Source organism: Gallinula chloropus, assembly GCF_964237585.1.
Source record: "Gallinula chloropus genome assembly, chromosome: 8".
Taxonomy (NCBI): Eukaryota; Metazoa; Chordata; class Aves; order Gruiformes; family Rallidae; genus Gallinula; species Gallinula chloropus.
In genome coordinates, this window is record NC_140093.1 from 4,165,606 (window position 1) to 4,191,056 (window position 25,451).

Sequence of the window (25,451 nt, forward strand, 5' to 3'; positions counted from 1 at the left end):
GCAGATCCCTGAAGGAAGCAGGGGCTGAGGGCTGCCTGGGCTGTGGGGGTCCTGCTCCTTACAGCAGCACCCCTAGGCTCACTCTGGACCCAACAGCACTCCCCTGTAAGCTCTTCTCTCTCTGTAGGAAGAGCTGGTGGGCAGCCCTGGGCAGATTCCCCCCCGGGAAGCGTCTCTTCTATGCACTTAGGATTGTTCTTACACAGCAGCTGTTCTAAAGCTGTGAGACAAGGGGTTTAGTGCTTTTTGTTTGTTCTAAATAGCTTGTAACTCGGAATATGGGGGGTTTTTTTACGCCTGTTTTATATATTAAGCGACTGAATAAACGCTTTTGCCTGGGGTGCCGCTCTGTGCCTGGCGTTGGGAGCCTGTGAGCAGGGGCTGGGCTCAGCCCCGGGCGGGAACCGTGACAGGGCCCCTCTGGCTGGAGCCGCTGCCCGTGGCTGGGGGCAGCCAAAGCCGCCGGAAGGAATAACGAGTCAGGAATCACCGGGACGGGGCGAGGCGGCACCGGGGCAGCCGCACCGGGCCCGGGTCACCCTCCCGGCGCGGCCCTTCTCGCCCGGCCGCGGGGCCGCTCTGGCTCCTCCCCTCGGCGCCGGGACATGGCGGCGCGGGTGCTGCGGGGCTGCTGCTGCCGGCCGGGCCCGGCGGGCTGGGCCCCGCTGCTCCGCGCCGCTCCTGGGCCGCGCCGCGGCTGCGGGGAGGCGGCGGCGCTGCGGGATATGGGCTTCAGCGAGGAGCAGACCCGCCGGCTCCTGGGGCTGCAGCCCCGGCTCGGCCCGCAGCGCCGGGAGGCGGCGGCGGCGCAGCTGCTGCTGCTGGGGCTCAGCGCCGAGGCCGCGCTGGGGCTGCTGGAGCGCATCCCCGGGCTGCTGCGGATGCCGCCGGAGCGGCTGCAGGAGCGCAGCGCGGAGCTCCGGCGCCTCGGGCTCGACGGAGGTATGGCCACGGGGGGGGGCGGGGAGTGGGAAGGGGGGGGGCGGGGGCTCTGCCGGCAGCCCCCCGGTTCCCCCTCACCCCGGCGCCCGCAGGTCAGCTGCAGCGGGCGGTGAGCCGCTGCCCCCAGCTCTTCACCCTGCCCCGGCAGAGGATGGCGGCGGCGGTGCGGCTGCTGCGGGAGCGCTGCCTCTTCACGGCGGAGCAGCTGAGGGAGGTGCTGCGGACCTGCCCCGACGTGCTGCTGGAGGAGCCGAGCCGCATCCACCTCCACTTCCAGGTGAGGGGTCCTGGCCCTCCCGCGGCGGGGGCGGGTTTCCTGCGCGGCGGGAGCGCCCGGGAGCCGCCTGAGTCGCCCCGATTCCCCCGCAGTACGTGTACTTCAGGATGGGCGTCCGGCAGCAGGAGATGGTGAAGGCCCGGCTCTTCAGAACGCCTTTCGCCGAGCTCAGGAACCGGCACATCTTCCTGGAGCGCCGGGGGTTCTACCAGACCCCACACAAAGGCCAGGCCCAGACCGATAACCCCAAGCTGAAGGACATTCTCCAGCTCTCAGAAAAAGACTTCCTGGCCAGCCTGGCCCACTCCACCCCCGAGGAGTACGAGGTCTTCAAGAAGCTGCTGGCAAGAGAGGAGGAGGAGGAGGAGGAAGAGGAGAATGTGGAGAAAGAAGAGGAGGGCAGGGATGCACTATATGCAGGGGAAGATGAAGACTTGGGTGAGTGGGGGAAGTAAACTGTCCCGAAGTGAGATGAGGCTGGATGGGACAGTCCCTGGCCCCACTGCATCTGTGGGTGCTCTGGGCCCCCCACCCCACACCAGCACCGGCTGTGTGGGGGGGTGGGGGGGTGCAGGGCCCCACATGCAGGCCCTGCTGAGGAGCAGCAATAAACTTCATCCATCAGAATACAAGAACAACCCTGGTGCCTCCTCATTCACCAACTACTTGGAAAAATAGCCAGTTTCCATAAAGAGTTTTTATTAACAAAAAAAAAACCCCACCTGATCCAAACCCAACCACAGTAACTGAGTGCCAGGGCCAGGGTTAAACCTACGCAGCGTGCTGGCTGGGGGGCAGGAGGCTGCCCTGCTGGCTCCCAGTGGGGCTGCAGCCCTGGGGGGACTGTGCAGAAATGGGACTGTCCCACGGCCCGGCTGCCTCCCCTTTCACAGCCAGTGTGGGTGCTGGGCTTGTAGCTGACAAGATGGGGGTACAAACCCTCCCCTCCTTCCTGAGGGAGGATCTTCTTGCTTCCCCCTTACCCTGCTCTTCCAGGCAAGGGCTGGCTTCTCCCTCCTCTGGCTCCGGAGCAGGATCAGGCAGCCTTGGAGCAAAGTGTGGCGTGTCCATCTCCGATTCTGGCAGCAGAGCTGGAGCTGTGCAGGAGGGGAACGTCACATGGGCCAGGTGCTGGTGCTGCTGGTGGTGACTTTACATCACATCCCTGCTGCTCCCAGGCTGCAGCTGGATGCTTGGGCAGGCATCCTTCCAGGCTGCTCCCAGGAGGGAGAGGGGGCTGTGAGGAGCACCAAGCCCCTGGGCTGGTCCTGCTCAGGGAGCATCTTCCAGGCTGCCGCTCAACACACACGACTGAACAGCAAAGTGATGCTCGTGGGAGGGAGGGGAGGGGAGGGGAGGGAGGGCTGCCCTGCCAGACCATCCCCCACGCTGCTGGGAAAATAACACTCTATACCATAGCTACGATATATCTCTGGTATGTATTAATTTATAATATACAATGTGTACGTTAATACACAGATCTATGTTTAACTAGTGTTGCCATACAAACTCACAAAAACTAGGAACATTTCTAACCTACTCTTTTCCCTGGCTGCTGGGGCAGCTGCTGGGTGCTGATCCTCTCCTCTCTCTCCTCCCCAAACAGGGAACACAACTGCTGCAGCAGCTCAGGGTATGGGTGTGAGGGGAACACACTTCAGCACCCAGCCCCTCACGGTGCCCTGCACTGGCTGGGGGTGGTCAGCCTCCAACCAAGCTCCTGTTAACCAGCTGACAAACTTCACCTTCCAGATGGCTCTGAAATGGTGTTTCCTGGGTGCTCTGTTGGCCTCCTGAGCTGGGGACTGGGAGAAGAAAACCAGGGATTCTTTACAAAAGCAAAACACAAAAAGGCAGGTAATAGAAGCTCCTTCAGAGAGGGGACAGAGACAGGGCTCCAGTGCCCACGCCTCGCTGCTCAGGGGAGCTGCTCACCATGTCCCAGTCTTCCACACAGGGAAGGAAGGGCTCCGACCAGATGGGGCACGTTCCAGGTGATGGCTACAGCTTCTTAGGCTGCAGTACACTGGTTTTATTTGGGTGTTAGAGGCCATTTATCACCTGGGATTATGGAGACAGGCTGGTGCAGGTGCTGTTGGCAGGGAGCTGGCTCAGCCCTGCCTCTGTCTGAGCCTGGCGCTGGTGTGGAGGGGCAGGGGGGTGCTGAGTGGGGCTGGTCCCTGGCAGGGTGGGGGCAGCCAGCCAGCCACTGCAGTGTAGTGGTGCTCAGCTCCTCAGGGGCACAGGGGGTGGCTGGAGAAGGGCAAAGCCAGAGCAAAGGCTGGGGGCTGGTCTGGCAGAGGAAGGGGAGTGCTGCTTGGCATGCTGATCTGGCTGCATGTCCCTAACGGGCTGGAGGAGAGGAAGAGGCTGGTGCCAGGCAGGAAGGGTCCAGCGCTGCGGTCAACCCCGTGAGCAGATCTGATCTTCTGGTGTTTCAAAAGCCCTTAGCTGCGGAAATATGAAGCTTCTACTGCTCTGAACCCTGGGAAGGAGGAGGAGAAGAATGAGCTGGCATGCAGAGCCTCTCCGAAGCCCTGCACCTGCCTCTTCCCACCCGTGTGCCAGTCTCCAGCTGGGAAAAGCCCAGCTTTGCCTTGCACGGGCAGGCAGCGCCTGTGTCCTTCCTGTGCAGGAATCTCTCCTTTACAGGGCTGCAGGGAAGCAGAGGATCACCTCCTGCTCCTCCAGCCTGGCCACAACCAGCAGCTGCATGCCTGAGCCAGACTGGCACAGCAGCTGTGGTGCCCTTACATGCCCCTGCCAGAGCTTGGGCTGCACCCTGGCCCCATCCCATCCCATCCCATCCCATCCCATCCCATCCCATCCCATCCCATCCCATCCCATCCCATCCTTCTCCTCCCCAGCTCCCTGTCCAGGATGGGCACAGCCACAAGCAGGAGCAGGTACTTACTCTATGGCTGCTTCAGTGTGTGACTGGTGCTTGGTTTTCTGGAAGAGAAGGGAGGAGAGCCCCATCAGCCCTGCAGCCCCTGGGCAGCTGCTCGCAGGGGGTGACACACAGAGCCAGCCTTGGCTGCGCACTCCCTGCACTCTGTGCTGCACGGGGTGCCTGTGCTCTTCTCCCACACCATCCCCCAAGCCTGGGCACCCCAGGGCGTGCTGGGGGACACAGGCCAGTTCATGCTCTGGCCCCAGGGCCCCAGGAAGGCTGGTGTGCTGGGTGTGCTGCTGCAAGCTGTACCTGCTGGCTGTCTGCTTGGAACCGGTGCTCTCGCAGCTCTCCTTGTAGCAGATGTCCTGGTGTACCTTGTAGACTCTCCTGTACCTGCACACACAGCAGAGGAGTGAGTTGCAGGGAGTAAAAGAGACTCATCTGCTTTTAGAAGGTGGGATGGGGGCCGGGGGGGAAAGTCTGTGGGTTCCCTGTGTTTCCTTCAGGCTGCAGTCACTGGCCCTGGGAGGAAGGGGGCTGACCCCACACAGCCAGGCACCACCCGACCCCCCTTCACCCCTACCCCCCCCCCCATGCCTCCTCTGTGGGACAGAGCGATGGGCCCCATGCCCTGGCACTGCAGCAGGGCTGCCCACAGGTGGAGAGGCAGCCAGGCAGGCAGGGGATCTGCTGCTGCTTGGGGAGCACACACCCTAAATCCAACCTCGCTGCCCCAGAGGCAGGTAACATGGCTATGGGGCTGTCAAATTGCAGTGGCACCCTGCCCTGGACCACAGGCAGCAGGGCAGCCCCAGGGCTCACGGGTACACGAGGCTGCTCCACCTGCGCTGGGGAGGGGGCAGCTGCCAGCCAGGGTCTGAGACGGCCTCACTCCCCCTTCCCTGGCTCCGAGCACCAGGGGGAGAGGGGAGCACAGCCCCCAGGCAGCGCTCAGTACTCACAGGTAGTGGCAGGTGCCTCCTTCCCACACGGGGAATGACTTGGTTTCCGAGTACAGCCGCGTGCACGAGTGTGACACCTTCTTGCAGGCTGCTTGGGGAACAGGAGAGGGGAGCTACCAACAAGCCCATCTCCGACCCTGATGGCTGGTGCCCCTTGGCAAGGGCCAGCAAGGCCCCACGGGCTTTCCTCTCTGCTCTGCTGGAAGACTGGGCTCTAAAGAGGCAGGAGAGGCAGAGGCCCCCCATGCCCAGGGAACTGCGTGCACAGGGCAGAAGCTTCACCAGGCTGCCTGGGGCAGGGCTTGGCCAGAAGCAGGGAGCTGACCTGCGCTCCCACATCTGCCTGACCTGGCCAGAGCTGAGCCCAGCTCCTCCCTGTGCTGTGGGCACAGTCTCTCCAGGGGAGACTCCGCACGGTGGGAGCCCCCTTGGTGGGGAGACGCCGGGTGCTGTGCCCTGGGGATCCATGGCTGGCACAGGCACTGTGCTGGGCACGTTGCCACCCACTCTCAGGAGGGAGCTGAGCCCTGGGGCAGCAGCACAGCACTCACCCAGCTCGCAGAGCCGGCCCTTGAAGCCCAGGCGGCAGTCGCAGTGGTAGGACGTGGCGTCCCTGGCGCAGGTGCCTCCGTTCCTGCAGGGGTTGGTGGAGCAGTTCTGCCCCTCACCTGTGGAACACCAGTGCCTGTCAGACCCTGGGGCCATGGGGCAGCTTTGCCCACCCTGCTGGGGCCTGTCAGACCCTGGGGCAGCTTTGCCCACCCTGCCAGTTTGCCCCCAGCATGAGCAGGGCTGGGTCAGCCAGCGTGTTGTGCCGCTGTCATGCCTCCAGACAGGGCTGGTGTCCAGCTCCTGCTTGTCTGCAGGGCCTGGTCCCTGCTGCACATGGGGGGTGTCACTGTGTCCTCCCCCCTGACTTACTCTTGCTCTTTGCCTCGCGCAGCTGCAGTGCCAGACTGCCCTGGCTGGACACCTCCACGTTCTCCAGCTTCACTGGAACCTCCGGCTCTGGGCAAGAAGAGGGTCAAATGTCACCTCCATCTGGGGCCAGACGCAAAGGCAGCCCCTCAAATGGGATCCAGTCCCTCAAATGGGATCCAGCCCCTCAAATGGGACCCAGCCCCTCAAATGGGACCCAGCCTGCCCACCCCATCAGAGAGCTGCTCAGGCCCAGGGCAGTGTCCAAGTCTCACCCTTCCTGGAGGGTTCAGGGCTGGGGAACCATGGGCAGAGCCCAGCCCTGCCGCCACCTCTGCCCGCTCCCTCTGTGGCATGGGGTCCCCAAGCCCAGCAAGATACCCACAGGGTATCATGTTATGGGACTGACAAACAAGGGGGCTGGTCCCAGGTCAGCAAAGGGCTTCTCACCTGGGCACCCTCCTTGACTGGGAGGCTGTATTTGGCTGTGGGGGCTAAGGCTGCTAAGCAGGCAAGGGCCACACTGGAGGGCTGTGGGGTCACTGCCTGGGCTCCCACAGCTGCTGGCAGTGGAGAAAGCCAGCCTGTGCCCCAGCCATCCTTGTCTCCCATCAGGGACAGTCTCTCTCCGGTCTCCCCAACTGCCTGTGTGTCACAGGTCTCCCTGGGCAAATGTTTGTCTGCCCAGGGAGGTGAGAGGGGGCTCTGCCCTCTTCCATGGCTCCCCCAGTTCTACAGCAGCCCGCTGAGCAAGCACCCTGTCCCAAGGACAGGCGTGTCAACAGGTGACAAGAGGGGGACACAGACAGCAGAGCACTCACGTGTCTTCACAGTGATGGATTTGCCCAGCGCAGTGCTGAACCTGGCACTGATCCTCCTTCTGCCATCTACCAGCTCGGTGAACCTGAGACAGGAGAGCCATGAGGGTCCAGGGCACTGTGGTGTCCCCAGGCCACCACTGCCCCACAGGCTGGGGCTGGAGGCACTTGCTGGCCGTGCCAGGCTCAGGTCTGCTCACATTGTACGGCCCTGCCTGGCTCGGGACCCCAGTGGTGAGGGGGGTGGGGGGCAAGGGGTGCAGCCCAGCAGGAGCATGGCTGGGAGAAGGGGCTGTGCTCAACACAGTGCTGGGAGAGCTGGAGCAGTGCCTACCTGGGGGCTGGTGAGGGTGCCTCAGCTGTGTCGTGATCCGCAAGCAAGCGCAGCTCAGGCAGGAAAGCTGGGGGCAGCCTGTTGCGCAGGACCCGGGGGTGTCCGGCCTGGCTCCACCGTCTCTCTGGAGCCCCATCCCTCTGCACTACAGACCAAAGGGTTGGGCTTAGCAAGAAGCAGGCTGCGAGTCAGCATGGGGGGGCCTACAAGCCCACCTCCTTGTCCCCAGGCTCGGGCTGCAAATGCCAGTCCTGGCGCAACACCAGGGACCTGTAACCCTCCACCTGCCCTCCACTAAAGAGAAGCAGCACCCTGTGACCCCCTCACCCCCTCTTTGCAGGGGAACAGCACCCCATCCCTGCAGCTGGGGCAGGAAGTCCCCATTGGGGGGGGGGGCTGGTTATGGTGTTGGGTCAGCCCTACCCCCAACGGGCAGCACCGGAGACTCACGGGTGGTGACGTAGAGGTAGATGGGCTCGCTGTGCACTTGGCCTTGCTCTGTGTTCTGCACAGCCGTGACAGACAGGCGGTAGCGCAGCCCGGGGAGCAGGTCCCGCACGGTGTAGGACACCAGCTTCCCGTTGGGCACGTAGCGGCTCTTGACGCTCTGGGCGGTGGTGACGTTGATGATGTAGCCCTCCACAGCGCCAGCGGGCGGCTGCTCCCACGCCAGGGACACCGAGCTGGCCGTGACACGGGAGGCAGTGAGGTTGCGTGGGGGGAGAGGCCCTGGATAAGGTGGGAGGAGAAAAAGGGGTCAGCACTGGCGCCTCTGAACAGTGACAGGGTGACTTGTGGCCACCCTAAAAAGCACAGCAGGGCCCTGGCTGGCACAGCCACAGCACACGCAGCCCTGGGCAGGGATCGCAGGGCACCAGGATCCAGCTACACAGCGCGCCAGGAGATGCTCAGTGTCGGGTCTCTGTGGAGGCAGGCAGAGCCTCACTGCACACTGGCACCCGGGTCTGGCCCTGGCCCTGCAGCTGCCGTACAGCACGGGCTGAATCAGGCCCGTGGGGCTGAGCTCATGCTGGCCTTGGGCAGCAAACAACAGCTGGCAGGGGAGGACGTGCCGCTGCCTCGCCTGCCCTTCCCAGAGCTGCCTGCACGCCTCCTGCCCGCCGTGCTGGCCAGACAAGCTGACGGCTCTCACACCTTCCCCTCCCTGCAGCTCTCCCCCTGGCCCAAGCCACCGTGCCCAGTGCCTGCCAAGCCCTGGGGGCCCCTGCAGCAAAGGCAACCCCACTCACTCGTCCACACGTGGAAGGGGGCCGTGGCCAGACTCTCTGAGGGGTGGTCTTCTGTCCCCAGCCCGCTCAGCGTCGTGACGTGAACGATGTACTTCTCCCCTGGCTGCAGGTCCCTGCAGAGGAGAAAGGCGGGGTGGGAAGGGGTAAGCTGGGCAGGCTGGAGGGGCAGCTGGCCGGCCGGGTGCTCCCCCCTGCCACCCCACTCACAGGAAGGTGTACTTGGCCACGCTGCTGTTCAGCTCCACGGTGCGGTCTGCCAGGTCGCCCAGCTGGCGGATGGAGACCCGCACCCTACTGACGGTGGAGTGCTTGAGCCGGTGGAGAGCCCACTGCACCGTGATGGCGCTGGCCGTCACGTTCGTGATCTCAAAGCCTTCCACCGGACGCGGTCCTGGCCAGAGGAAGCAGGGAGGAGGACTGCGGTCAGTGCAGCTCGCCCCATCCCTTCCCCCGTGGCCCCCACCATGGAGGGGGGTGGGTCCTGCCTGCCCCTCTGGGAGCAGCTCAGCGCTGCCCACCTTTCCAGACTCATGCTCTCCACCAGCTCCTGGATGGGCAGGTGGCACATCCAGCTGCCTGCCTGCACGGCCTTGTGCCGCCTGCAGCACCCCAGGGCTGTCATGCTCTGGCCTCATCCTCTCCAGCCCCAAAGGGTTTGCAGTGCCTGGCCCTCAGCCCGCCTCGGGACTGTCCTGAGCCCGGCTCTTGTTGCCCCAAACATCTGGCCCTTGCTCGAGGCCTCCCAAAAAGCCACAGCTGGGGTGCAGACCTGCACTGCTCCTGCCTCCTTCTCCTCTGAGCTTCACTCCATCTCAGCCCGTGGGGGTGACGTGGTTGCAGGCTTTCCATCCTCCTCTTGTTAGAGAGCAGCTCTTCTAGGTCTCATTCTCTCCATCCCTTTCCTTTCTACACCCACCTGCCCTAGCAAATGGGCCCGCCACTTCTCCACATGCCTCCAGCCCACAGCAGCATCCCTGGGCTCTCTCCCTTCCCAGCACAGCGCCGAGGTCCTGTCACCCTCTGCCCTCATCACTCTGCCCTCTTGGCACGTCCCCATGGTGAGACAGTGGAGACATGCCCGCAGAGCTCCTCTTCAGCACAGCACCCCAGCCAGCACTGTGGGGGGCCAGGCAGCACCCACAACCTCCCTGGGCCCCATGAGGAGGACTGAGGGGTGCAGCCCAGCTCTGGTGAACGGGACACAGGAGCAGCCCCTGCTGCCAGCCCCCGGTGAGCTGTGGGGAGCTGCATCCCCCCTTTTTCACTCACAGCAGAGAGAACAGCGACTCTCTGCGGAGCTGCATCCCCCCTTTTTTTACTCACAGCAGAGAGAACAGCGACTCTCTGCGGAGCTGCATCCCCCCTTTTTTTACTCACAGCAGAGAGAACAGCGATTCTCTGCGGAGCTGCATCCCCCCTTTTTTACTCACAGCAGAGAGAACAGCGATTCTCTGTGGCACTGCATCCCCCCTTTTTTTACTCACAGCAGAGAGAACAGCGATTCTCTGCGGCGCTGCATCCCCCCTTTTTCACTCACAGCAGAGAGAACAGCGATTCTCTGCGGAGCTGCATCCCCCCTTTTTTTACTCACAGCAGAGAGAACAGCGATTCTCTGCGGAGCTGCATCCCCCCTTTTTTACTCACAGCAGAGAGAACAGCGATTCTCTGTGCTATTCCCAGCTGACTTTTAGGATCTGCACTGCCAAACCAGCTGAGCTTCAGCGGTGAGGAGGAGGAGGAAGAGGAGGCAACACAATCCCCAGCGCCGGCTGGGACGGGGGGCTGCAAATGTGCTTCCAGCCCGCGATCCCCCCCGGTTGGGAGGGAGGGGGGGATGCTACTCACTAGTGCGTGTGGTGAGCATGATGGGCCTGCTGATATCATTCTTGTTGTTCACGTTGCGTTTGACTGAAAAGACAGAAATATTGTAGGCTCTGCCGGAGGCTAGTGCCCGCAATTGGTGGGCAGAACGACTTCGGTCCACAAAATCTGTCCTGCGGTAAGAGCCGTCGAGGGATACGTACGTCACGGCGTAGCCGTCAATGAGTTGCCTGGCGGCTGCGTCCTCAGGTGGGTGCCAAGAAATCAACACACCAGTGTCCTCCACCCTTTCCACCTTTAAGGAGGTTGGTGGCAGCAATTCTTCAGGGTGTAGGCAAAAGCAAAGGGGAGAGGTAACGCCAATGAATCTCTAGAGAACAGACCCCACCCCCCCAGCAGCGAGAGGCAGAGCGGTTGCAATTGGGAGGACAGGGCCCTCGCTCTCTCTCTCTCTCTCTCTCTCTCTCTCTCCCTCGATGGGGGTACCTCAGGGCACCAGCCACCACTGGCTCAGCAGGCAGCAGAGGAATTGAGGCACCCAGAGTGTGGCTGGCCGCTGCGACCTGGCAGCTGAGCGCTTGTCACAGCCTGCTGGGGAGGCCAGTGGCAAGAGGCTTCCCTTGGGCGCCTCGACCTCCCCTCCCAAGGGCATCCGAGGGATCACCATCGCTACTAGGGGATGGGCAGGGGAAACTGGGCCAGGGGAAACCTGTCCCCGGTGTCCTTGTGCCAACCCCGGTGCTGGCAGCAGCAGCAGCAGCTCAGCATGCCAGTGCCCAAACACAGCATCGGCGTGGCCCTGGCTATCCCCCCCCTCAGAGGCGAGGCCCCGGCCGTGCAGCTGCTGGTCCCGGGCAGCGTGGAGCCCCTGGCAGGCAGCGGCCGGTGTCCAGCCCCGCGCCACGTCCCGGTGCCGCTGCTGAGGGCCTTTACCTTTTTCGCAGCTCTTGCCTGTGTAGCTGACTTTGCAGGTGCAGCTGTGGGTGCCGTTGCTGGGCAGGCAATAGCCTCTGCTCCCGCAGGGGCTGGAGAAGCAGGGGTCGCTGGCTGCGGGACAGGGGCCGTGCCCGGCGGCGTTAGCTGTGCTGTGCCAGCGGGACAAGCGGCCACCCTGCCCTGCGCCGAGCCACCACCCCCCACCCCAGCTCACCTGTCTCGCAGTGGTAGCCGAAGAAGCCCTCTGGGCACACGCAGAGGTAGGAGCCGCCGTAGCTCTCGCACTCCCCTCCGTTTTGGCAAGGGCCTGACTCGCAGGCATCCACTTCTGCAGGCAGGAGAAGGCCAGAGGGGGGGTGAGCAGGGACCAGCAGCCAGCTCCTGTGGGTGAGCGATGGCAGACACCCCCCCCACCCCCCCACCCCAACCCTGTGGGGGCAGCAGGATGGAACATGCAGTCCGGGGCTCAGCACAGCCCGTCTCGACCCAGCATCCCACCCCCATGGACACTTTTGAAAGGGGACCTGCTACCAGCAGGCTCCTTAATTCCTTGCTGCCTCCACACTGGGGCAGTTTCAGCTCTAACCCCCGAAGCTGCAGGCAAGGAGGTGCGACAGGCAGCAAATGCCCAAGGCAGCTGCTTGGGGCCAAGGTGGCAACCAGCTGCCTGGCCAGGTCTCAGTGTGCAGACTCCCCACCCTCCTGCTGCACTGGGAGGGGCAGGTCTCTTACCTGTCTCACACTGGGTCCCCACAAAGCCCTCGGGACAGTAGCAAGCGAAGGACCCGGGGAGGTCCTGGCAGGTCCCGCTGTTCTTACAGGGCTCTGACTGGCACTCGTCAACATCTGGAGAGCAGCAGCAGGAGAGGCACCGGCTCAGCACAGTGCTGAGACAGACAGCAGAGAGCAGGCAGTGCTTCTCTTGCAGAACACAGACCCTCCCCACATCACTGTGACCCCCCCCCCAAGCTCACCAGCTCGGGCCAGTCCTACTCCTGAGGCCACCCACCGCCCCATGCCCGGCCCTGGCAGCAGGAGCTGGGCACAGAGACGTGCCCTCAGAGATGCATGGGGACAGCTGGCAGAGTGGAGCTGTGCCAAATGTGCCTGCAGCATGTCCCCTCCTCTGCCCCTCTGCAGGCATCCCATCTTCTCCCCACACCATCCTCTCCCAAGCCACAAGGAGCCTGGCTAGAGCTGCCTGCCCCTAGGTCCCCCCAGCCCCCATGCTGCCCACCACCCCTTTCACCCAGCGCCCAGGTGCAGCCATAGCCCTGTGCACACATGGGAGCCCAGCACAGCTGAAAACATGCACCCTGCCTTCCCCCACTTGGCCAATAACCTCAGGGCCACCCAGGGCACATCCCACCCAGCCCCTCTGCATGGGCTTTACGTGCCTCAGGAGAAGCCACTTTCCTGCCAGAGTGCCCACAGAGCATCTCCCACCCCAGAGCTGGCCGGGGGCTCTGGGAGAAGAGCCCTCGCCACGGGTGAATCTGGTAGCAGAGTGAAGCTGTGATATGTGATCCTGGCCACGGGGCTCCTGCCTGTGCCACTCCCCAGGGGCAAGGCGAGGAGGGGGCTTGCTGTGGCCCCACAGTGCACCCAGCAGGGCCCCTTACCTGACTCGCAGCGGGGGCCAGCGTAACCCGGCTCACAGAGACACAGGAACTCCGCGACGCGGTCCTTGCACCGGCCCCCGTTCAGGCAGGGCTGGGACTGGCACTCGTCGATCTCTGCAGGCAGTTGGGCAGGGGGAGAGCCGTAAGCACGGGGCAGGGGTGGTCTCCCAGCGCCCCTGGGCTGGGCCGCTCCCCACTGCTCCTCACCGTCGCATTCGGGTGGGTCGCTCCAAACACCCTGCAAGCGGCAGACCCGGGGGTGGTTGTGCTGACTGAGGGTGTAGCCGAGCTCACAGTGGTATTCAGCCAGCGAGCCCACCTTGGTGGAGTTGAAAGAGGCCTGGGCATGCTTCACCTTGCTAGGGACACCACAGTCGACCTCTGGGGAAGAGACAGGGGAGGTAAGCAGGGCCCGCAGAGGCACCCCGAGCCCCTGGCTGGCAAGGGGCAGCACAAAGCCCTTACCAGACTGGCAGTGCTTCCCTACGTAGCCCATGGGACACGTGCAAGTGTAGACCCCACCGAGGTCCTCACAGGTAGCTCCGTTCTCGCAGGGGCTAAGGAAGCATGGGGAGGGCACTAGGAAGAAGAGCAGAGCAAAAAGCAACTGCTGCAGAGCTGACAGAGCCCAGACACAAGAGCCCAGACACAAGAGCCAGCCCCTTTTCCCCTCCGGCAGCGTGCCAGGGAGTCAAAGCACTCCCAATCAACAGGGAAGGGTGTTGGTAACAAGTGGCAAGGCTTGTGGCTGTCACAGCTCTCCCGGCAGCCCCAACACCCCCTCTGGGACCGGCGCACCCTGCTGACACCTACCGATCTCACAGTGCCGGCCAGCGTAGCCCGGGGGACAGTCACACTTGTACTTGCCGATGTAGTGGAAGCAGGTGCCCCCGTTCTGGCAGGGCCCCGAGGCACAGGGGTCTGGCTTACCTGAGGGGCAGAGGGCAAGCGGGAGCTGAGCAGCCAGCGGGACCGCTGCCCCCCCACTCTCTTCCCCCCCCTCTCTTCCCTGGTGGGGGGGGTGGGGTGGGGTCCAGGGGGCCGTACCGATCTCGCAGTGCTTGCCGGTGAAGCGGTAGGGGCAGGTGCAGTGGTACTCGCCGTCCGCTTCCCTGCACGTGCCTCCGTTGCGGCAGGGCCCGGTGCTGCAGAGCCGTGGCTTGGCTGCAGGGAGAGAGCAGGGAGTCACCCACCGACCCCCATCCCCCCCCAACAGCACCCCCAGCAAACCCCTCGCTGCAGGAAAGCTGGGTGCACCCAGACGTCACAGCCCCACAACAACAACACCCCTGCAAGGGCCCCTGGGGTGCACGATGCTCAGGACAGCTGCTCCCAAAGCTCAGGCAGGTAAAAGTACTCCAACACTGATGGTGTTAGGCAGGACACACAACCAGGTTGGCTGCTGGGGTGGGGTGGGATGGGATGGGATGGGATGGGATGGGATGGGATGGGATGGGATGGGATGGGATGGGATAGGATAACCAACCCTGCAGGGTGGGCTGGGATGGGATAACCAACCCAGCAGAGTGGGGTGGGATGGGATAACCAACCCTGCAGGGTGGGGTGGGATGGGATAACCAACCCAGCAGGGTGGGGTGGGATGGGATAACCAACCCTGCAGGGTGGGGTGGGATGGGATAACCAACCCTGCAGGGTGGGGTGGGATGGGATAACCTGCCCCCTCTTCCAATGGCAGCTCAGGATACGGCTGCTTATCTCCCACAAACTCCTCCCCAAGCCTCTGCCAGGCCCCAGGTTGGGCAGGGCGCTCTGTCTGGGTACCTTTCTCGCAGCGCTTGCCCAGGAAGCCTGGAGGACACTGGCAGGTGTAGGAGTCGTCCTGAACCTCACAGGACCCCCCGTTCAGGCAGGGCTCCGAGTCGCAGGGGGACGGCATTGCTGCAAAGCCAGGCACAGGCAGGGGCTGAGGACAGGCAGCCAAGGGCCAGGGCTGCTCCCCAGCTGATGGCAGTGTTCCTGCTCAGCTCCCCCAGCCCCCAGTGTGTCCCCCACAGCCCTGCAGGGCAGACTCACTGTGGTTGGTGCTGTAGTCAGTGTGGCACACGCAGAGGTAGCTCCCGCCGTACTCCATGCAGTAGCCGCCGTCGGGGCACTGGGTGTTTATGTTGCAGGGTGTGGTGGTAACTTCTGCAAACACAGCCAGAGCTGGCCTGTCAGGCAGACACACAGCCGGCTGCCTGGCTGCAAACAGGGGGCTCCTAACTCTGCAAGGTCTGATGAGATGGGAGGGACCCTCTGTACCCCACTCTGCAGAGAGCAAGGGCCAGCCTGGATGCCCATGAGCCACAGAGGGGGAGCATGTAGAGATTCCTCCATGCTCAGGGGTGATGGGCAGGGTCCAGGGGCTGGGAGAGGCACAGCTCACTGGGGAGTGATGAGGTCAAGTGCTGCCTCCTCACCAGGGAATGGTATTCCCAGGCTCCCATCCAGTCTGTATCCCTGCACTGTGCTAGGCTGGGGCATGGGGCAGAGCAAACCCTTGCCTACCCACAGCCTGCCTGGCTCAAGCATCCTGGCAAGGTGGGGTTGGGGGGGTGGGGGAGCACAACAAGTGAGAAGCCTTCACCTACCAAATTCACAGAGCAGACCAAAAAACCCAGGTGGGCACTGGCAGATGGTGACATTCCCCTCCAGACAGCTGCCCCCATTGCGACACTCACAGCCCTCCGAGAGCTCTGCAAGAGAGGAGAAGATGGGAGCTTCCCAGGACCCTTCCTGCTTGCAGGGCTGGGATGGTCAAGCAGTCTTGTCGGATGCTACCCACAGGGAGAGCTCAGGTGGGCGGCAGCCACGAGCCTCCCCCCCCCAAAACACAGCCTCCTTGAGAGGGAGGCTCCTTGAGGTGCTGGAACAGGCTGCCCAGAGAGGTAGCGGATTCCCCGTCCCTGGTGGTCTTCAAGGCCAGGTTGGATGGGGCCCTGGGCAACCTTGTGTAGCTCCAGGCCTGGAGGTTGGTGTCCCTGCCTGTGGCAGGGGGTTGGAGCTCTGTGATCCTTGGGGTCCCTTCCAAACTAGACCATTCTATGATTCTATGATGGACCCACTGTTTCAGGAGCCCTGAATGGCCTCTCTGGGCTGCTCCTCTCCCCTCTCAGGAGCATGAAGGCTGCTCCCCTAGAGACGTGACACCCCACCAGAGAGACACCGGGTACTCACGGTCTCGACAGTCCTGCCCGGTGTAGCCCTCCTGGCATTCACAGACATAACCCTGCTCTGTCTCCAGGCAGCTGCCTGCATTCTGGCATGGCTGGGAGAGGCAGGCACTGGGCACACGGGGTCCACCTGTGGACAAGGGGGCAGACTGAGCCAGACCCCCCCCAGCCTGGGGCTGCAACACCCCCTTGTCCTGGGGGGAGCTGTGGCAGAGCCTGCCCAGCACAGCTTCATCCCAGAGACCCCCCCTCAGGGCAAGGAGGGAAGGAGCTTTCTCCCAGCAGCGCGAGGACCCCTCCGCACACCCCCTGCCCGTTTCTGCTGGTGCTTCAGGCTGAGGCAGCCCCTCACTGTTCAAGCCCTCTCCTCCCAGCTCCCCCAGAGCCAGGTCCTGTGCCCCCCAAACTCACTGTACTGGCAGTTGCTGCCGTAGTAGCCCGGGGAGCAGGTGCAGATGTAGCGGCCGGGGCGGATGTAGTTGCACGTCTGCCGGTTTCGGCAGCTCCGGTCCTCGCAGGAAGACAAGTCTGGGAGGAGGGGGGAAGCAAGTGAGTGAGTGGGAAGCAGAGCTGAGGCCTGGAAGAGGGGCCCTGGTGGCCCCAGAACACGGGGGGATCCACGCAGTAGCCGTCACCTGTCTCACAGCGCTGTCCCGCGAAGGGCTCCAGGCACACACAAGTGTAGTTATCGACCAGGTCAACGCAGTGCCCGCCATTCAGGCACGGGCTGGACTCACACTCATTCACCTCTGCAAGGGGAAGGCAGGGAGGGGTGGTCAGGCCATGGGCCAGCACTGTGAGCCCACTCGCTGCCTCCTGCCCTGGATGATGCTCATGAGGAGGAAGGTGATGGGCAGGGGGAAGATGGAAACAAAACCAGCGCCAGCATCAAGGGTGAGGGTTCCCCTCCCACAGCTGTGGCTGGGGGCAGAGCTGGGTGGGCAGGGAGCTCGCTGAGGCACCCAGGCACGATGTGTCCCCAGCACCTGCTCTGGCCACCCACCTGTCTGGCAGTCCAGCCCTGTGTACCCCGGCTGGCACAGGCACACTGCCGTCCTGTTTGCTGCCTGGCAGCTCCCGCCATTCTGGCACACCCTGCTCTCACACGGGGACTCCTCTGCAGCAGGACACCACAAAAAAGACAAGGGGGGTGGGGGGGAGGAGAAGAAATCAACTCAGGCACAAGATGGGCACGTGACATCCTCTGTCCACACAGTGATGCTGGGCCCAGCTCAGAGCCACTGACACAGCCTCCCATGGGACACGGCAGCCACATCCCCACTCATGGCTCTTCCCCAAAACCACTCCTAGGGCAGCTCGGCCCTTTCATCCCCCCTGTGCCAACCCCTCAGATGCCAGCATGCCACACTGGGCATTTCTCCCTCCCTTTCTCTGAAAGCCAACTCCCTGCTCTCCTTCTCCACAGAGGCTCGCTGGGAGCCAGCTGCTCTGGCAGCACTTCCCCAGGTGGGCTGAGGCCAGAGGTGGGGGAAACCAGCCACCACAGCCCCTGCCAGGAACCAGGAGACTCCCTCCTGGCTTCAAAGCGCTGGGGATCAGAGCATCACCTGCAAAAGCAGGGCTTCTGAGGGCTCTGCTGGAGCACTGAGGTAGCTTTTCCACGCTTAGGGAGCGGTGGCAGGGAGAGGTGCTGGCGGCAGCGCAGAGCCAAGCCCTGGGCAGAGCAGGCTGCCAGCAGCAGGAAGGGCTCCCAGCCAGAGCAAAGCTTCCCTTGCCTGCAGCAAGCTGCAACCCACGCTGCTCATCGCCCAACTGCTCGAGTCCAGCAGTTGCCATGGGAACCCCGGTCTCAAAGAACACCCCTGTACCCCCCAAAAGCAGCAGTGCCTCTCAAACCCAGGGTGAAGAGCCAGCTTATGACCCAGCACTCACCAGTCTCACAGTTGGTGCCCTGGAAGCCTGGGGGACACCTGCAGCTGAAGCTGCCGGCACCGTTGAGGCAGGTGGCTCCGTTCTGACACGGGTGGGAGAGACACTCATCCACATCTGAAACACAGCAGGAGCTCAGGGCAGGGACAGCCAGCCAGGGTGACAGGGACAGCCAGCCAGGGAGGCAGGGACAGCCAGGGAGCAAGAGCAGCTTCCTGTGGCTGGCACCTCGGGGCTGGTACTCACCAACATGGCACCTCTTCCCAGTGAAGCCGGCCAGGCAGGAGCAGGTGTAGGAGGGGTTCCCCGTGATGCAGTCCTCGATACACTTCCCCCCATTCAGGCAGGGCCGCAGTGTCAGGCAGACAGAGGCTGTGGGGACGGATGGTGCCCACCCCCGTCAGCTGGTGCCCTGGCAGGGCTCACCCGCCACCTTCCAGCCACACCAGTGCCAGGGTCTGTCCCCACACCCCCCCTGGCTCCTTGGGGCACTTAGGGAGCCTATGGCGGCTGCCAGCCTCATGAGGGGTGGGGTAGGGTCTGCTCCTCAAGGGCTGCCCTGGGACAGGCTTTATTCCTCTTGTGTCAGGAGCTGCGTGGGGGCAGCCACACCGCCCGAGGGGAGGAACAGGGACACGCTTATTGCCCGGGGTGGAGGGGAAGGGGGGGGACAGGAGAGCCCCTGTGTAGCAAACCCACCAGTACCACGCAGGTGATGGGTGGAAAAACACGGCCAGGGGGAAGCAGGGACAAGGAAGGGGTGGCCTGTGGCACCACAGGATACATGTCACAGCCCCCTGGGTGGGGAGTGCAGCCCGGCCCTGGCACCCCAAGCCCCACAGGGGAAGTTGGCACCCAGTGGCCCCCCAGCACAGCTCATCCCAGCCTCCTGGGACTTACAGACATGTGCACGCCCCAAAGGTGCCGGCCCCTCGTGCCCTGCCCTGCCTGGCAGTGGGGTTCTGCCTGTGCGCCATCCTCTCCTCCCCAGCCTCCCTCATCAGCTCCCCACAGGCTCCTGTCACCTCAGAAGTCTGCCTCCCCTCCCCATTTGCTCTCCCAGCCCCTTCCCAGCCCCAGGGCACCTGTGGGTGCTGTCCCCCAGCCACGGTGGGCACTGAGGGTGGTTCCCCCCATGGCTGCCTCCCCTCCCTCCCCAAGCCCTTCGAGCCGCCTCCTCCAGCACGCGGAGGTGGGGGCTGAGGCAGGGAAAGACAGGGCTGGAGAACAGTGTGGGGTTGGGTTGGGAGTTAAGTAAACCTAACTGCTGTCCTCTTACTTGTATTGCTGCAGCCCCCCACTTGCACCTGGGCATCATCGATTCTGAACACCCAGCGCCCGGGGATACCCACATTTGTCGTCATCTCCACGTCAGCGATGTCATCGGTGCGGGATCCAGGGATGTTGAAGTAGCGCTTTCCATCACCAGCGTTAAAACCTGCCTGGGAGGACAAGGGCAGAGGGAAGAGGCATCACTAGTGCATGGGGGGAGAGGCTGCTGGAGCACGTGGGCTCTCAGCGCCGCTCAGACCGGCCGTCCCCTTCCACACGGTCCTGTCCACATGCTGGGACAACAGCCAGCACCACAGGGTGATGCAGCCATCCTGCCCACCTGGGATTCCAAATCCTTCCCTGGGATTCAACACCCACCCCACTTCCCCTCCACCTGCAGCATCACGCCTGCGGCAGGCTGGGAGCCAAACACGGAGCAGCCTGAGGGTAAATTCACACATCTGAAGGGGCACTGGGGTTTCTGGGGGTGGGAGCTTTGAGGTTTTATCCACACACACCCCCCCTTGAACACAACAACACACCCAAGGATGAAATAAAAACACAGCAAGAGCTGTGCTGGCTGCAGCTGCTGCTCTTAAAGGCTGAGGTTAGGAACGAAAAGGGACTAGGAGGCAGCAGCCAAGGCAAAGACCTGTGGTTTTGGTATAACAAAGCCCCCTGTATGGTCTTGGCTTTGAAAGCCAGAGCACACATGGATATTTAAGAACCTTAAAAACACACCAAAAAAAGCCAACAGGGGGAGGCTTTCCACCTCAAAAAAAAACCCCAAAACCCCAACAAAGCATAACCAAACCCCAAATCAGGAGCCACGAGCTCGCAGGACAGATGTGCTACCCAGGTAGCTACCCAGGTGCTACCTGGGCACCCTGGGAGTCACATTCACCACTTACCTGTGCTGCAATGCCGCCAAGCCCGGTAAAGTCCCCCCCACTGCTGGCGTGCATACCCGTGGTCCAGGTGATGGACTCATAGTTGAAGATAGTGAAGGAGAGCTTGCCATCCGTGATGAGAACGATCTGGAACGTGTTCACCTGCAGCAGGGAATGTGGGGGGGGTTAAGAAGGCAGGGAGGGGGTGTGGGGTGGGGCAAATGAGTCACCCAAAACCCTAAAGGGCTAAAGAGCATCATTGCAAAGGTGTTCTGCAAAGAGCCACCAACCCCCACCCTGCTGCTGGCCAGGAAAGGGGGATGCCAGCAGCTGCCACGCAGCTCGGAGAGGAGGGTTTGGTTCTGCCAGCCTGACACTGCTCTGCTGGGGTCAGCTGAGTCCTGCCATGTGCAGCCAGAGCATCACCGCCACGGCTCAGCTGAGTCCTGCCATGTGCAGCCAGAGCATCACCACCACGGCAGGTACCAAAGCCCTGGTGGGCTGTTCCTTTTAATAACCAACCAACCCCCCCCAAAAAAAACCCCACAAATTAACAGCTGCTCTGCCACAGCTACTCACTGGTGAAAAGGAACTGCCCCCGAAGAAGGTGACTCGGTACCAGGTGGCAATGAAGACCCACTGAGCAGAGAAGCCTGGGAACTCGGGGAAGTACTGTGCGATGTCCCGGCTGGCCCTCTCCAGGATGGGCTGCTCCGTGCTCTCCCGGTAGTACACGTCGCCCGCCCGCCGGTTGTCCACGTCTGCCCAGAAAGCAGCAACCACACGCCGGTCCTTGGAGATGGGGAAGGCCACCGGCGTGAACTGGGAGACTTCCTTTAGGAATGAGATGATCCCATTGTTGTTCACCTGGGGAGAGGGAGGGCGACAAACGGGTGGGCCACGGTTGGTTCCCGCCAGCAGCAGGACCCCCGTGTTTGAGAGGCACTTTCCATTTTGCCATTCTTCCCCATCCCCCCCCCCACACTCCCCCCATCCCTTTGCACAAATATTGGAGCTGTTTCCCTTCCTGCTCTTGGAAGCAGAGACGTGCCCCGGCGCCCGCAGCCCCCCACGCCGACCGCTTGCTCGCCGGAGTGCGGCAGCTGTCTGAACAAACCCATCCCTGTTCTCTGCTGAGGTCGGGCTGGGGGAAGGGGAGGAGGGGAAGGGGGGGGGGGGGTGGTGGGGGGAAACGGGCAGCTGAGAAAACTGTGGCAGCCCCGGTGCTTTAAACAAACAGCGCCCAGCACGCTTGGCCAGCTCACACCAGTGCCCTTGGCGGGAGGAGAGGATGTCTCGCTCGCTCCCCACTCTCCCAGGCTGGCTGGCAGGCTGCAGGGCTGGGGGTTAGGGCTGTTGCCCTCCTGGGAGGGGGTACATACCCCCAAGCAGGAAGCCCCAGCCTTGCTGGGCAGCAATCCATCCCCCAAGTGAGTTAATGAGTGGTCAGGTTAACAGGCTCGTGGTCCCCTGCTGACCAAGCACCACCATCCCATGCAACGCCCCTGATGCTGTGCCACCCTCCCATGCAGTGCTGGGATGGGCCTCACCAGGCTGTTCTTGTTAAAGCAGGGGATCCCAGACACTGGGGTGATGCACTGCAAGCTCTGAGCCCTACCCCAGCACTAATTAACTGGGGCAATCAGCGTCCTGGCATGCCCAGCCCAGGGATGTGGGACAGAGGTGGCCTTGGGCCCAGGGAAGGAAGCTGGGAATAGGGGATTCTGCTGCCTCCTGGCTCGAGTGAGAGGTGGGAGCAAGGAAGGGGAGGAAACCCCCTGCCTGCACCGCTGCCTGAGGAAGCAGGGATCACAGGGAAGTACCCTTGCCCTTAGCCCCCTAATTCCCAGGGGAAGACCCTGCCAGCCCCAGCAGGGTGGGCAGCCCCAGCAGGTCCCACGTCCTGCCTGCACTTAGAGGCTCTCAAGTGGACAGAGCAGCACCGGCATGCAGTGAGCAGGCAGGAGTGGGCAGCAGCATCACCCTCTCCTGCTGACAGGCAACTGGGGGCCAGTGTCTGCCCAGGAGCCAGTGCCTGTGCCCCGGCACGTCCAGCCCAGGGGAGGGGGTCAGCTCCTCAGCCCCTTCATTCAAACACCAGGCAGTCCTTGCTGTGACTAAGGGGAAGAGGATTCCTGTTTCCCAAAGCCTCTGTAACCCTGCGGTGTCCGCAGAAGAACATTCTTCCCCTGATTAAAGCAAGATGGGAGAAAGCCAGAGCCAAGAAGGGGTTTTTTTTGTTGTTGTTGTTGTTGTTACTTTTTGCAAAGGAGGCAGGAGTGGTTGGAGGCAGCCCTCAAGGACAGAGGTTTTCAGGTGAGCCCAGCCAGCCCCATTCCAGCTCCCTCCAGAGAGCGGCTGCCTGTGGAGGAGCAGCCCCGCTGCATGTACCCCCACACCAGCAAGTTGGCCCTGCAGAGCCAGGGTGGGGGGGAGTCTTGTTTCAGTGGAGGGGCACGCACCACCCTCTAATTCCTGCAGCCCCTTCAAGAGCCAGAGCTGTGCTGCAGATCCCGTATGGGGCAGCCATCACGTCACCTGGCTTCTTCCACCCTCTTCTGTGTTCCCACCATGGGTCAAACTTCAAGCCCCAGTCCCTCCTACCTGATGGCAGGGTTGCTGGGAAAGAAACCCCACCAGTAAGTACCAAGGACCTCCTGTGCTTAACTTGGAACAAGAAACCAGCCCTGAAATGTCACTGAGGTCACACTCAACCCCTCTGCCAGCCGGGTCTGGATCATCAGTCAGCCCACAGCAAACTGGGGAGAAGAGATGGGACACTGGGGAATTCGCCACACTGGGTGGCAGCTGGCATGGGCAGCACAGATCACTCCCCAGGATGCAGGGCAGGTGTTTGGAGCCAGCACTGCCCAAAAGGCTCTGGGACAGCTGGGCACTCTGGGCTACTCCTCTGCCCACAGAGTGGGAGACACACAACGGGCCAGGTATGACTTGACTTCTCCCCATCCAGGTGGCTCCGGAGCTGCTTATCAGCCAGGGTCCCAGCGGTCAATGGGGGGAGAAGAGGTGAAAGGGAGCTTGATGTGCTGAGCAGACAGCCAAGCCCACTGCCACCCAACCCAAAGGGCACTCATTGCCTCCTCTCAGGCGACTGACACCCTTCCAGGTCCAGAGCATCCCTGCTGCCGGCTCCTGCCCGCCGGCTGCGCTCAGCTCCCCGCTGCTGGGACCCGTGTGGGACTCCAGTGCCGCGGGATGCGGGTGTCGGGGGCAGGCGGGCGTTTTGCCCCGCATCCCCAAGGGCGGTGGGGCCAGGGCTGTCACCAGGGCTGCCACCAGGGACAGGGCTGTCACCAGGGCTGTCACCAGGGCCAGGACACGCGCGGCACCACTCGGGGCGGCCCCGGCCCCGCCGAGCCGGGGGGTCCCGCGCTCTTCCCGATCTGGCCCTGCCAGATCCGCCTCCTGCTCCTCCAGATCCCCCCCCCCCCCCTCCCTCCGCATTCCTCTGATGCTCCGAGGTACCTGGAGACCACCAGGCCAGCCGGGCCCGTCGGAGCGGGGCGGTCATCACTAGATGAAGCTACGCGGGAGACACCCCCCACCCCACCCCCCTCCCTCCGCACCCCCCGGTACTCACATAGAGCCCGGTGTGCCCCGCCCCGAAGAAGGGGAAGGGGATGGAGAGAGGCCGCAGCTCGGAGCCGCCGTCGTCCTGCTTCCGCGTGGCCGCGTCGCCCTGCGCGGGGCCGAAGGGGTAGAAATCCGCCAGCGGCACCACGCCGCCCGCCCACAGCCACTCGCCCAGGGCCACCAGCACGGCCCAGCCCACCAGGCGGCTCCGCATGGCCACCGAGATCCTGCCGCTCGCACCCTCACGCCGGTACCGGCCACCGCGGCATGGCGGCGGAAAGAGGCGCCCGCCGACGGGGCTTGGGAGCTGGACTGGGAGGGAAGGGGGGTGGTGGTTCGGAGGTGACGGGCTCGGAACCGGGCGGCCGCCCGCAGCTCGGGGCTGCTCCGCCGCCGCGGCCGAGCTGCTTCACCCCGCCGGCCCCGCCCCGCCGCGGCTGATTTGCATATCCCGAGGGCGGCCAGCCAATGGGCGCTCGGCGCGCCGGGAGGGCGTTGGTGGAGGGGGCGGGGCATGCAAATTTCAGGGGGCGGTGGGGAGGGGGGGGCAAGGTTGGAGGGGGCGGGGGTGCTGGGGCAGCTCCCGGAGGGTCCCGGTGCTCCGCGCCCCCTCCGCCACCCCTCCTCTCCCAGCGGGGGAACGCAGCCAGGCCTGGGGGCAGTGCCCCCAGGGCCAGCCGCCGCCCCCCCTGTGTGTGTATCCCCCTCCCCCAGCTCGGCAGCGGGTCCCCTCTGCTCCTTTAAAGCCGAGGAAAGGGGGGGGGAGGGAAGTGGAACAGGAAAAAAATGGTGTTATTTGGGGTTTTTTTTTTTCCTTCCCCCCCCCCCCTTTCTTTTTTTTCAGGTGCTAAAAATATTATCAGGAAATTCTTTTCAGGAATGCCGTGTTTTCAGTTGTACACGAGGCTCAAGGGCCTCTTTGTCTCCACGGGGGGAAAAAAACCAGAAAAGCCCCAAACGCCCCCACCCAACAACTACTCCCAGGTAACCCCCCCACCCACCCACCCACCCAAAACCTGACAGGACCCCTGGGGGGTTAACTGCTGGTAACCACAGGGCAGGTGCTGGGGTGACAGAACTCGCCAGACTGCGGGGTTTGGCACCCCCCATCCCACCCCCTATACCCACAGCTGTGCCCGAAGTTCATGGATTAAGGGAGAACCCCATCCAGCCCCGGGCCAGCATCCCAGCAAAACCAGGGAGGGCCGTTGTCGGCCCCTGGCACTGGGATGGTGCGGGAATCCGGTTCCCGGCTCCAGAGGTTTTCCGTGTTATTCCACACCCCCGCTGTATAAATATCCTCTGCTGTAACTATGGCGAGGTACATTTGAAAAGGGGCCAAGGAACAAATTATGTAAAGAGAGAAGTGGAGGAGCAAACAACAGCGGGACTGGGTGAGGACCAGCCCCGGAGAACACTGAGGAAAGTCTGCCTCACCGGGGCCCCAGCTCTGCCATCAGGGCAAGGGTGGTCCCAAACCCCTTGCCCAGGAGCCACTGGCTGTCCTGCGAGGCAGCAGTGCTGGCAAACGGGGTCTGTTCTACAGAGAGAGGGAAACTGAGGCATGGGGTGGTGGGCCAAGAAGTGGGGGGGACACACCTTGCACAGGCAGCTAGAATGCAGCACCCAGGGTAAAACTGAAGAGCTCAGAAACACCCTTGGAGCAGCATGGCATCCCTGGTCCCCAGCAGCACCAGCACCTGCCCCCTCTAGTAGTGACCCCAAAGCTGGACCCTAAGATCTGTCCGACCCCTTGAGATGCCAGGGCACCTCAGCCAGCACCAATGCTCCAGGAAAAAGTGAGCCCCCATCGAGTCCTGCTGCTGGACACAGAGAGGCGTCCCTGGCCCTTTAAA

The 25,451-nt window shown here is 63.2% G+C and overlaps 2 protein-coding genes across 2 annotated transcripts; one reads left to right on the plus strand and one right to left on the minus strand.

Moving 5' to 3' along the window:
• Nucleotides 1-605: 605 nt before the first annotated feature.
• Nucleotides 606-1,848, plus strand: MTERF4 (mitochondrial transcription termination factor 4; the record flags this gene model as incomplete). Its single annotated transcript, XM_084267222.1, has 3 exons — nucleotides 606-942; nucleotides 1,035-1,219; nucleotides 1,312-1,848. The coding sequence occupies 3 exons, from the start codon at nucleotides 606-608 to the stop codon at nucleotides 1,672-1,674; spliced, it is 885 nt and encodes a 294-aa protein (XP_084123348.1). The 3' UTR covers nucleotides 1,675-1,848.
• A 56-nt stretch (nucleotides 1,849-1,904) lies between these two features.
• On the minus strand, nucleotides 1,905-23,809 carry SNED1 (sushi, nidogen and EGF like domains 1; the record flags this gene model as incomplete). Its single annotated transcript, XM_084267504.1, has 33 exons — nucleotides 1,905-3,704; nucleotides 4,134-4,171; nucleotides 4,425-4,508; nucleotides 5,078-5,165; nucleotides 5,629-5,745; nucleotides 5,999-6,085; nucleotides 6,817-6,899; nucleotides 7,148-7,292; nucleotides 7,598-7,876; nucleotides 8,398-8,510; nucleotides 8,605-8,788; nucleotides 10,243-10,539; nucleotides 11,152-11,265; nucleotides 11,369-11,482; nucleotides 11,887-12,000; nucleotides 12,777-12,890; nucleotides 12,984-13,157; nucleotides 13,242-13,355; nucleotides 13,590-13,706; nucleotides 13,824-13,940; nucleotides 14,559-14,675; nucleotides 14,811-14,924; nucleotides 15,368-15,472; nucleotides 15,954-16,079; nucleotides 16,361-16,477; nucleotides 16,585-16,698; nucleotides 16,953-17,066; nucleotides 17,843-17,956; nucleotides 18,086-18,211; nucleotides 19,119-19,281; nucleotides 20,023-20,163; nucleotides 20,581-20,868; nucleotides 23,603-23,809. 32 exons carry the CDS (start codon nucleotides 23,807-23,809, stop codon nucleotides 4,135-4,137), a joined length of 4,338 nt encoding a protein of 1,445 aa, XP_084123630.1. The 3' UTR covers nucleotides 1,905-3,704; nucleotide 4,134.
• Between the last annotated feature and the right edge of the window lie 1,642 nt (nucleotides 23,810-25,451).